The sequence below is a fragment of the Pongo abelii genome, chromosome 23 (genome assembly GCF_028885655.2).
Source record: "Pongo abelii isolate AG06213 chromosome 23, NHGRI_mPonAbe1-v2.0_pri, whole genome shotgun sequence".
NCBI lineage: Eukaryota > Metazoa > Chordata > Mammalia > Primates > Hominidae > Pongo > Pongo abelii.
The window spans coordinates 28,702,210-28,714,663 of NC_085929.1; the positions used below are offsets into that span (position 1 = coordinate 28,702,210).

Genomic DNA, 12,454 nt, shown 5'->3' on the forward strand with positions numbered 1-12,454 from the left:
GGTATGCGTCTCAGAGAAATAATCTGGAGTATGGAGAGTGAGACATACACACGGGCCCAAAAAACCAGAATCCAGTTAATCTTCAGTGTTAAATTAGGTTAATTAATAGTAGTGAATACTCTCAACCACTTAGAATGCAGGGCAAAAAAGGAAAGAAGCTGTGAAGATCACACAGGCATTTAGAATACAAAATGTGAACCACAGCATGTGAGACAATTTGAAAAAAAAAAAAAACCTGTTAAGCTGTTACTATAGTTTTTTTTAAACTGGAAAAAATACAATAGATATTTGGAATATTTAACTCTTGTACAAAGAAAGGACTTGATAGCTATTACCTTGCTGCTATGTTTGTTTCTTCAACTCACCAATCATTCTTCTGTATACCTAGCACTGCACCAGGCGCTGAGGTTAGAGAAATAACTAAGACTGCGCCCTTCACCCCTGATGGCAGGATAGGCAAGGTTGGCATCATCGTCACAGCGGACCCTCATCGATGCCTTGGTGTGTGCCTGGCATGGTGTTGCAGCAGTTTATCACATTTAATCCTTACAGTGACCCTATGAGGATAGGTTTTGGGGTTTTTTGTTTCATTGGTTTTTTTGTTTGTTTTTTGAGACAGGGTCTTACTCTGTTGCCCAGCCTGGAGTGCAGTGGTACAATCATGGCTCACTGCAGCCTTAACCTCCCTGGGCTCAAGTGATCCTCCCACCTCAACCCCCTGTGTAGCTGGGGATACAGGCATGTGCTACCACGCCCAGCCAATTTTTTGTAGAGATGGGGTTTTGCCATGTTGCCTAGGCTGGTATTGTACCTCTGGGCTCAAGCGATCTGCCCACCTCAGCCTCCCAAAATGCTGAGATTACAGACGTGAGTCCCTGCACCTGGCCTAGATTTGGTTTTTTAATCTGCACTTGACAAATGATAAAATGGAGTCACAAAGAAGTGAATGTGATTAATTCTGTTTGGAGGCTCCGTAGTGAAGGGGTACTCCTGTCAGGGTCTGGGAGATGAGACCCAGTCCATGAACCAGACGAGGGCCTCAAGATGACTTATGTTCAGTTGTCAGCAGCCCTGGAGTTCTGACTGTGCCAGGCATTCTGCCATGTGCTTTACCCACCGTGTCTCATGCTCAGAAGGCTCTCGGAGGAAGGCCCTGTTACGATTGGCAAAGCAAGTCAGCAGGGCTGAGGAGCATGCTCCAGGCCACAGACCCACGAAGTAGCAGGCTCTCATGCATGGGTGTGGTGCCATGTGGTGCCCAAGCTCTGAACCATGCCCTCAGTTGCTTCGTCTGTAAAAGGAGTGAGGCACTGGGGTCGGTTAGATGCTTTAAATTTATGACCAATTGAAAAATCCTGGGGGGAGTTTTTTCAGGTTGGTTAAAAAATACCAGAGTGGTTATGATGGTCCCAGGTCCCAGGGGCACTGGCCAAGCTAATAGACAAGGGCATCGCCAGGTAAGAGATCTCACCAGAACCCTCTGTCTTCTTTCAGATGTGATGGATGTAGCATGGTCTCCCCATGATGCCTGGCTAGCCTCGTGCAGCGTGGATAACACTGTCGTCATCTGGAATGCTGTAAAGTTCCCAGGTCTGGGGCCTCCTCTGACTGGTTAACAGCAAGCAGTACTGCCTGTCGGTTTCTGGAGCAGGGGTTGGGCTGTCTCCTTAGTCTTGGTGGCAACAGATGTGTCACAGTGTCCTAGGATTTATGTGTCTTGTCAGTTTTTCTTTATCAGTTACATTTGTTTAAGCTTTAAAAAGAGATTCATGCTTAAGAAAAATAGTAACTGAGTGCTAGCATGGCATGCCACAGATCAGGAGGGTAGTGGATGGGCAGCTGTTGTTGGGGACCCTGGTGCTCCTAAACCTGCTGTGTGCACCCCCACCACTGGGCTCTGGGCTCAGCTCAGTCACCATCTCCTCTGTGAAACCCTTGAGCAGATAAGGGCTAACACAAACCCAGTTTTGCAAAAGATTGATTTTTCTTATTCATTGTGTTTAAAGTCACAACAGATGGCATAACCTGGCACAGTGCTGCAGTTTATAACTAGTAAAATTCTTCTCATATTTCAGCTCTGTATTTGAAGTATGCTTTCCTCATGAATCCAGGTCATTTTAACTCTTTGAAAGCCACCAGCATGTGTGGAAACACTCAGTTTGGCTATGGAGAGGGCAGCTTTAGAGACTGGAGTAGCATTTGGATTACAGATCTATATGGGGTACCGTCGTACACACCTTTGTCTTCAGCCATAACTTACAAAAGACTCAGCCACAGTCAGGCCCTTTGAGCTGGTAGGCCTCCTCCTTATCAGGGAGCTACCAGGGAGGCTAACGTCAGAAGTGCTGGTGTCACAGCCCAGGAAGGGCAGCCATAGGCAGGGCCGCTAGATACAGATAAGACCTGGATCAGAACTAGCCCCTTGGTGCCTGCCTCCTTGATGCTGTCATTTCTTCAGTTGGCTTTTGCCTTGGTGGAGATCAAATGAGGAGGCCCTTCTGCTTCTGCCTGGTGTGGGCGCTGTCCATGGCAGACTGCTGAGTCCCCTCTCTTGCATATCCATCCCATGGCCCATGGATTGCAGGTCACGTTTCCCCCAGATGACACCTCTCCACATTCCTTTTTTCTTCACAGAAATTCTGGCTACTCTGAGAGGTCATTCTGGCTTGGTCAAAGGGTTGACATGGGACCCTGTTGGTAAATACATAGCTTCTCAAGCTGATGACCGCAGCTTAAAGGTGTGGAGGACGCTGGACTGGCAGTTGGAGACCAGCATCACCAAGCCTTTTGATGAGGTAAGTGGGGACAGCTCAGGGAGCTGAGCCCCAGCAGCTGCCCCAGCCCCTTCCTGACTTCTGTGTACAGAGAGGGAGCTGGCCGTGGGCCAGGCCACCTGAGGAATGCACAGAGTCCGGGGGACTGAGCGGATTCACCAAGGCTCTCTGGGGTGGGACTCTGGCCCTAAGAATCAGATAATACAAAATCCTTCATTTCTGAGACGCTGTTTAATTTCCAACTTTGAAATGAAAGGGATTTATAGTTTTGTTGTTTTTTGTTTTGTTTTGGCGACAGAGTTTCGCTCTTGTTGCCCAGGCTAGAGTACAGTGGCACAATCTCGGCTCACTGCAAGCTCTGCCTCCTGGGTTCAAGCGATTCTCCTGCCTCAGCCTCCTGAGTAGTTGGGATTACAGGTGCCCACCACCACACCCAGCTAATTTTTGTATTTTTAATAGAGATGGGGTTTCGCCATGTTGGCCAGGCTGGTCTCGAACTCCTGACCTCAGGTGATCTACCCGCCTCAGCTTCCCAAAGTGCTGGGATAACAAGCATGAGTCACTGCGCCTGGCCCGGATTTATAGGTTTAAAGTTGAAGTGAACCTTAGAGATGTCTCCACATCATTCTGTCACCCAGCTCACTCCCACAGACGTGGATAAAACTGCTTCTTATAGTGTGGAGTTTACTCTGAGCCTCCCACAGAGCGGCTTGTTGGGGGCCAGGGCAGGATGGAGGAGACTCTTGTGCTATCCTCGACTGTGCTGTGCTTGTTGATATGCACCCTGCAGTTCAGGGGCCTTTTTTCCTGGCTGGAGTTAGCAGTACAGTTTGCACATGTTTGGAGATCAGACTGCAGTAGCTTCTCTGGTATTTTAATCTCTCTTTGTTTATTTGAGTTCTGATTTCAAATGGAATGAGAGCTCAAGATCACCATTGTTCATTAGACATTTATTAAGTGTCTACTGTGTAGAAGGCAATAACTGGGCACAGGGAAATAAAAGTGGATTGAGATGGAGTCTCTCCTCTTGAAGCTTAAAGCCCCATAGGAAAGACAGGCATTCCCATTAGTTGCATGATGATGGAGTTGTCCAGAGTGCAGAAACAGCCCAGGAGAGGTGAGTGCATCAGGAAAGACTTCACAGAGCGAGGGACACATGAGGGAAGGTTTGCAGGAAGAGCATACATTTGCCTACTGGTCAGGATAGCTGCAAAAGTAAAGTGATAGTCATATGTTCAGTTCTTCCCACACAACACCACCTCCTGGGCTAGGTATATGAGTACTGGTTTTTACCTTAGTCTTGCCCTAAGGAGCTTTTGCTCCTTCTGGAGTTCCTCAGGGCTCTGACTGCCAGGCAGTGGGGTCCCATGAGGTGGACTCCTAGGGACGGCTTTAGGAGTGTCTTGAGTACCAGCAGGAGGTGGTAGTACTCTTCAGCCTCTACTGGGTGGGCCCATCCTTCCAGGTAGGGGGTGGATCTATGGCCTAGGCTGAGAGTTGAGGTGGGTGATTTCACTACACTCAGGCCCTGGTTTGTCATGTCCTGCTCTAGAGCTGTGAGGTCATGATCTTAACCCTTAAGTCTTTAGAACTGCCCTGGGCCCACCTTGAGCTTCAAGGAGCTGGCTCTGGACCCATGTCATCTCTTTTTGCAGGAGGGATAATGTGGAGGGATGCTCTGCCTCAGCCCCCAGTCCAGACTGGGGAAACAGTGCCTTTCTACTGTTCCTTTTACAGTTTATAAGGACGTTACAAACCTCTTCTCCCTTGCAGGTGTCCTCACCACCCTTTGGGTGAGGCAGCAGGCTCAAGAGAGTAGGTGGTGCCTCATGGTCATCAGCTGCATTACAGACACAGGCTTCTGCCAGGCTCCTGGGTTAAAAAGGGCTTTTTCTCCGCCAGAGTATATCTTGAGGATGCTGTGCAGATGCCATGCTGTGGGTTAACAGGTGCTACACAGAAAAATTGGGTCAGTGGCCAGAGAGATTTGGCCCACGCAGAGGCTATGGTTCAAACAGGTAGCCTTCCTGCAGATCTCCTCAGGGCATACACTTCTGTACTATATTTCTTTGTTCAGCTCCTCTGGGGGAGTGTAGGATGCTGCAGTTTCCAAATTCATTTCACAGAGCCCTTTTTGGTTGGGCCATCTGGTGAGACAGAAGCTGTCAGTGTAGCCAGAAGCTTGGGGTGCATGCTCCACCATCACACATTTATAAATTGAAGTTTAACTTTGTCCTTGAGGCCAGAGTTTTGGTCACAAAGGTGGCCTTTAGCTCCTTTCAAGTGCAGATGCTTCTTTCAGTGTGGAGGAACGACCCATGTGTTGCGGCTCAGCTGGTCACCTGATGGGCATTACCTGGTGTCTGCCCATGCCATGAACAACTCAGGCCCCACTGCCCAGATCATCGAACGGGAGGGATGGAAGACAAACATGGACTTTGTTGGGCACCGGAAAGCTGTGACTGTTGTGGTGAGTGCCCAGGGAACTGAAGGGAGATGGGCTCCAAGATTCAGCAAATATTAATTATTGGTTTATTTTGAATAGTTATACTTAAATATTTAAAACCTAATTTTACAAAATAGAGTACGTACTTGGTTGATTTATTGGCAAACTTTACATAGTGAACATCACCAAAATCAGTCTTGGGTTAGGAACATCGTAGCTCCACATCAGCCTTTTACACACTCAGGTATGCTCAGGGTGCCCAAGCACGGTCCCCCCCTCACCTGGCTCCGGTGAATACAGGTACGATTCTGGTATACCCACCAAGCACTGTGCTTGTCCCCACACCTGGCAGCATCAACCACAGGTGCAAGGCCATGCCATGGATCACTGAGTTGGGAGCTGCTGCCAGATCTTGCTGCGGCAGGTGAAGAGCTCAGAGGCATGAACTGCTGTCAGTCCTTAGGCATGAGAGTTGTCTGGCCACTCACCTTATGCTTCTCCATGACTTTAATTAAATAGTGTCCTGACAGAGCCCAAGGCAAGCTGTTAAGTAGTTGCAAATAATCTGTGAGAACCAGGATTTTCTCAACACTGGGCAGCCAAATAAAATAAACAGATTGGTGGCTAAGGTTGATAAAAGTGAAGGATCATCCAAGACCCTGATGAAAATGGACTCATTTTTGCCTGTGTTTAAATAGATAATAAGTATCGGCCGGACACGGTGGCTCATGCCTGTAATGCCAGCACTTTGGGATGCTGAGGTGGGCGGATCATGAGGTCAGGAGTTCGAGACCAGCCTGACCAACATGATGAAACCCCGTCTCTACTGAAAATACAAAAATTAGCTGGGCATGGTGTCATGCGCCTGTAATCCCAGCCACTCAGGAGGCCGAGGCAAGAGAATCACTTGAACCCGGGAGGCGGAGGTTGCAGTGAGCTGAGATTGCACCACCGTACTCCAGCCTGGGCGACAGAGCGAGACTCCGTCTCAAAAAAAAAATAAAGATAATAAGTATCATATATTGTACCTTAAAACACAAATTTTGTATGAATAAAATATTACTTATTAAATTTTTTTGTTTTGGAGTCCATGTAGGGTTTTGTTTGAACCAGAGCTTTGTTGCCAAAGTCTTTGGAAATCAGTGCTTCATGGTTAGTGTTCTACATGATTCTCCCATGCAGTCCTCACAACCACTTTGTTAGCGGCTCTGGGAGATCACGACGCCTGTCTATGGCTCACAGAGCTCCCAAGGCCCTGCAGCCTCATTGGTGTTAGAGACAGTAAGCCCAGGGACACACCTCTGAGTTCCATCTTCTCCAGTCTCTGTGCACCCCGGCCATTCCTGCCTGCCCTCTGGAATTAAAACATCTCTAGGCTACCTGACACCAGGCTTTTAGGAACCCTCCTTCCTCTGCCCTCAGTTGTCCTAGGTTGGGGATTCCCAGAGCGCCCACCCCCTTTAAATCCAGGAAGGTGTCTGGGAGCTCAGTGAGTGCTTTCATCCTTTCCAGAAACAAAGACAAGTTACTCTCGGGGTAGTTCCCTGGACTAAGCAGCCAACCAAGCACCTTTGTGTGATATTGCCATGGTCACTGGCCCAGGGAGATCACAAATGACTCTCTGACTGAGCAGATCTCTGCTAGACGGTTATGACTGAACAACAAATGCAGTGAGGCAAGAAGGAATTCAGAGATTCACACCCCTCCTGCCCATCCCCTTGGCCTCCCTTAGGAGATAGGGAGTGAGTAGGTCTTTGTTTCTGAAGCCCCCTTGCAGGCTCAGCTTTTCCGCAAGTCCTAGGGCTGGCCCTGCCAGGCCAGAGGGAATTGAGAAGGCTAGTTTCAGTAGCTACGCATCCCCTCTACTTGGCATGCTCCAGAAATGGAGAGTTTGGTAGCTCTAGTTTCAAATCTGCATTTCCCAGCTTACTCATTTGGTGCCTCCGCACATACTTTCTGACCTCCCTAAGCTTCCTTTCCATCATCAGCCAGATGCCTCATAGGTGGTCAGGAAGATGAAATGCATGCTCAGTGCCTGGGCTCAGAGAATGTCTGTGGGAGACTCCCTTTAGTGGGCTGGGACTTGGGCACAGGGGACATGCGTGATGCTTGATTAATTATTTTTAACATTTGTTATTTGGCTTTAGAAATTCAACCCAAAAATCTTCAAAAAGAAGCAGAAGAATGGGAGTTCTGCGAAGCCCAGCTGCCCGTACTGCTGCTGTGCTGTTGGCAGCAAGGACCGCTCGCTTTCTGTCTGGGTGAGCCTGCTATCCTGAGCTTTTGTTGCAGGACGGGAGGTGTAGGTTGGTAAAGTAGCAAGTGGAGGAAAGAGACCTGCTTTGGGTGATGCTAAGAGTGTACTTCTACTCTGCACCTGGGGTCAGCCCCTCTTTGGAAGCTCACAGGCTCTCCTGCTCTCCCAGAAGGAAGTGCTGAAGACTGGGTCTGTGCCCAGCCAGGAGAGGCCACCTTGACCCCCAGCTAGACCAGCTCTTGTGTCCAGACTCAGGCAGCACCCTCAGTCGTCAATGCCATGAGCAGCATGTTGGGCTTGCTTCCTATTAGAAAAATCTTTATATGGCTGGGCGCGGTGACTCACGCCTGTAATCCCAGTGCTTTAGGAGGCCGACGCGGGCAGATCACGAGGTTAGGAGATCGAGACCATCCTGGCTAACACAGTGAAACCCCATCTCTACTAAAAATACAAAAAATTAGCCGGGCGTGGTGGTGGGCGTCTGTAGTCCCAGCTACTTGGGAGGCTGAGGCGGGAGAATGGTGTGAACCTGGGAGGCAGAGCTTGCAGTGAGCTGAGACCGCGCCACTGCCCTCCAGCCTGGGCAACAGATCGAGACTCCGTCTCAAAAAAAAGAAAAAGAAAAAGAAAAATCTTTTTATATAGAGTGTATTCACCTGAAAGGTACAGCTTGGTGAGTTGTCATACATGTTTACACACCAGTGTCATCACTGCCTAGAGCACTCCTTTTTGTCCCTTTGTCCCTCCCCAGTCAAGACCTCCCTCACCACCAAAGCAACCACTCTAATGGCCTCTGTTACACTGATGAGTTTTGCCTGTTCTTGAACTTCATATAAATGCAATTGTGTGGTACTTGCTTCTTTGTGTCTTCATTTCTTTTGCTTGGCACCGTGTTTTTGAGATTCGTGTATGTTGCTGCACTTAACAGTATTTTATTCCTTATAATTTTGGTGTAGCGTTCCACTGTATGAATACACCACAATATGTTTATACAGTCTCCTGTTGATGGACATTAAGATTGTTCCAGTTTTGAGATATTATGACTAAAGCTGATATGAACATTCTTGTATGTCTTTATGTGGACATACGTTTTCATTTATGAGTACATACCTATGAGTAGAGTTCTAAAATTAAAAAAACAAAAAAATAGTACCAAGTGTCAGCAAGGACATGATAAGCTGGAACTGATACATTGCTGACAGGTGTTGCTGACAGGTGTTTACGCTGGCATGAGCACTTGGGAAAACTGTCTGGCAGTTTCTACCACAGCTAAGCGTATGACCTAGAGCACTTCCACTCCTCGGCGTATAACCAAGACAGATAAGTGCTTATGTCCACAGAAAAAGACACACAGAAAGCTGACGCCTCCATTAATTAGTCCATATCACCCCTGGGTGATGTTGTGATGGGTAAGGTTGTGAGCCTAGTACTCCTCACTCGCTGGATCCCCTGAAATGAGGCGATGTCTTCAGCTCCTTTTTTTTTTTTTTTTTTTTTTTTGAGACGGAGTCTCCCTCTGTTGCCCAGCAGGCTGGAGTGCAGTGGCACAATCTTGGCTTCTTGGGTCAGTGCAACCTCCGCCTCCCGGGTTCAAGCGAGATTCTCCTGCAACCTCCGCCTCCCGGGTTCAGGGGAGATTCTCCTGCCTCAGCCTCCTGAATAGCTGGGATTACAGGCCACCACACCTGATTAATTTTTTTGTAATTTTAGTAAAGATGGGGTTTCACCATGTTGTCCAGGCTGGTCACAAACTCCTGACCTCAGGTGATCCGCCCGCCTCGGCCTCCCAAAGTGCTGGGATTACAGGTGTGAGCCACACACCCAGCCTGATGTGTCTTCAGTTTCATTGTTCCCCTCACCTTCCTAACTCAGTGCCCTCTACAGAGCAGGTTCTCAGCAGATATACTCAATGGTAGTTGGCGAGCGAGAACCCAAGGGTAAGAACTGTGGCGGTTTCTAAGTGAGGGCTCCTGAAGGGTTAAGTTTCTCACTGCCAGGGGCTGGTGTGCTGTGACCTGACTGTGTGGTGAGAGACACCTCCGCATGCAGTGCAGGAAGCAGTCTTGGTGCTGAGCATCAAGGTACCAATATATTTAAAGTTTGATAAAGCAAAGTGCACACACATTAATTTTTTTTTTTCATTTTGTAATAAAGTGTCCCTATAAGCAGAGCAAGTTTGAAGTTCTGGGTTTCAAGGTTATCCTCTGGCTGCATTTATTAGTTTGTTATAGAGAAATATATTACTGTGTGCGTTGTGATTTTTTTTTTTTTTTTAGGCCAAGTATTCACTTAACACCCATTCTGGAACCTGAACCACAGATTGCCGTTCAGGGGACCTTCCCTGTTTCCTCCCAGCCAGAGGCCCTGTTTGTGGTGCTGCAACCAAAACATCACTGACTATGATGCCCATATTTCTTAGAATGCTCAGGTTAGGCAGTCACACAGCCTGTAGATTTCTGAGGGGTCTGTAGGCACATTTATGAGAGGAGGGACAAGGTAGCTTTTTCTAGAAGTGGAATTAGGGTGAAGGCAAGATTCTTAATGTGGGTTCCAGATAGTTCAGACTTCAGCCCCCTCTCCAACATTAGGGTAGACACAGCTTCTCCTTCCCCACATAGCAGTCTCAGGCTGCACTGGGACGCTCAGCCCCACAGCCTCCCAGAAGCTGCAGCAGCACCTATGGGAGCCCACCATCCCGTGAGGAAGTGTGTTTCTTCCCAGCCCATCATCCTGCAGTTCAGGGCCAGCCAGCAGGGTAGCCGGGCACTTGCGCACAAGAGGAAGAGCCTACCATAGTCGTGGGAACGTGGAGTCAGAGTGTATGCCAGCAATTGAGTGACTCGATAGAGAATATGCACAGTGCATGCTATGCAGTCATCCAAAAGAGACTTTTACAGGATATTTAATGACATACTTATTGTGTGTTAAATGAAAAAGCAGACACAACTATGAAGAATAAAATAAATTCTTACTTTGAAGAATAAAATAAATATTTGCACAAAATAGAAGACAATAACTCATCAAAGTATTAATAGTCAGTAACTGGTCCTAGATTAAGGGCCCAGGTGTGTATTTCTGTACTACCTACACATAGTATAGAATGAGCCTTGGATAAATGTGTACCAGAGTCCCTTGGGCCCAGGGAAGATGTGTTGTGTTCTCTCTCAGGGTGCCTCATCCCCTGTCTAGGCTTTGGCATCATGTCTCCTGCTCCATAGACCCTCTCAGAGGTCCACCCTGGGGCTGTCCCTCTGCTCCGACCATAGCCCTTCAGAAACCCACTCCCACTTTGCCTTCTCCGTTGCTAGTTGTCTGTGTATAAAGCTATTTCCCCTGTCAGACCACAGCAAGCCCTGGAGGCAGGGTCCACTCTAGGTAGCATGCACATTTTTGGCAGGCTTTGGTTCCCACCGTTTGGGATCTCTGCAGCTGCAGTTTGAATAGAGTTGAAGATGCCTTAAATATCAGCAGCCACTTTGACCCAGGCTTCTAGGTTGGTTATGTTGACTGAGCTGAATACAGAAGGGGATTTCAGTAATTTCATTAACCTTAACTGTGTCTTTCCTTCCAGCTCACATGTCTAAAACGGCCGCTGGTGGTCATCCATGAACTGTTCGACAAATCCATCATGGATATTTCCTGGTAAGGTGGATTCTACTTACAGGAATAGGTTAAGAAAGGAGAAGCCACACATTGGAACATGAGGCCTCCTGGATGTGACTAGGGTCAGGTGGCCAGTGGCCCCTCCCCAGGTGTCGTAGTAGCGCAGACCAAGAGTGCTGTTTGCACGCAATTTGGGAACTGGCAGCGGTGTACCTGCTGCTGCGAGAATGTCCTGCCTGTGTAGAATTTGCCACTGGAAAATGCCTTTTCAGGATTTGTCTAAAACGAGGAGAATGACGTAATCCTAGTATGTTCCACTTTACTCCGTCACTGCATGAACCAAAGTCAGAAGCACACTTTCTGCTTCTCAGTGACCTGATTTATATGTATACTTTGTCAAGTTTTTTTTTATTTTAATAGTTTCAAAAGTAAGATAAGTAAAATTGAAAATTCTTACAGAATATATGGTAAAGGATACTTTGTACACCTGCTTAGAGCTAAAGAACGCCAGGGCCCTTTGGGACACAATGTCGCCCCCTGCCCCCTCCCACCCTCAGGCCACAGAAGGGAAGCAGGAGTTTCCAGCATCTCCCTAGAACACTGCCCACCATCCTCACAGGCCAGCTACTGCGGCATGTGTGTCTGCCTGGGGCTCTTGCTACCAGGCTGCTGATGGCCATGTCTTTCAGGACTCTGAATGGGCTGGGCATCTTGGTGTGCTCTATGGACGGCTCTGTGGCATTCCTCGACTTCTCCCAGGATGAGCTTGGCGATCCCCTGAGCGAGGAGGAGAAGGTAGGCTGACAGCGCTTGTGCTGCTGGGTGCTCTGTGGCCATAGCCACAGTAACTCTGAGAGACCCCTTTGACTACACCCTCTTCTTGTGGGATACACAGACAAGTCATTTCTTAACATGTAATGGGGTATTCATCTTTTATATCTTGTAATCCTTCTTTACAAAATAGATTAATTAAAAAATGAGTCCCCATTTCAGAAATAAGTCCTGGAGTTAAGAGTAGAACTATTTTAGGCATCTCTTTTTTGAGCTGATAATAGGCCATCCACTGGGAGGTTTTTGCCCTGGGAAAGAGCTGAAGTGACTCCTCAGGGGCCCCTGCTCATGTCACTTTCCCCTTCATGGTAGTAATATTGGTCATTTCTTAGAACGCATTGTCTGCCAGGCTCTGGGAATGTGTTTTGCACATACGATTTCATTTAAATTGCACAAAACCCTTCAAGGCAAGGCTCATCCATTTCGTGGATATGGAAACTAAGCCTCAGAAAATAGCATGGCTCTTTGCCCAGACTGTATGTGACCCTTAGGTCAGAAGAGTGAACCAGGCCTGCTGCCTCTGGGCCAGGCTGCCTCCCCTCT

At 48.0% G+C, this 12,454-nt stretch overlaps 1 protein-coding gene across 9 annotated transcripts in view; it reads left to right on the forward strand.

Moving 5' to 3' along the window:
* The window catches only part of LOC100450459 (protein HIRA), a 107,373-nt gene that overhangs the window by 32,210 nt on the left and 62,709 nt on the right, over positions 1–12,454 (forward strand). For 7 of the 9 annotated variants that reach the window (XM_063722766.1, XM_054543097.1, XM_002830843.6 and 4 more), the window contains 6 exons: positions 1,495–1,590; positions 2,635–2,795; positions 5,077–5,244; positions 7,368–7,481; positions 11,049–11,119; positions 11,770–11,875. In XM_063722766.1, coding sequence (XP_063578836.1) covers positions 1,495–1,590; positions 2,635–2,795; positions 5,077–5,244; positions 7,368–7,481; positions 11,049–11,119; positions 11,770–11,875 — 716 coding nt within the window. Of the gene's footprint in view, positions 1–394; positions 502–1,494; positions 1,591–2,634; positions 2,796–5,076; positions 5,245–7,367; positions 7,482–11,048; positions 11,120–11,769; positions 11,876–12,454 lie in introns of those variants that run through there. The other 2 variants (XM_054543095.1, XM_063722767.1) reach the window with 2 other exon arrangements.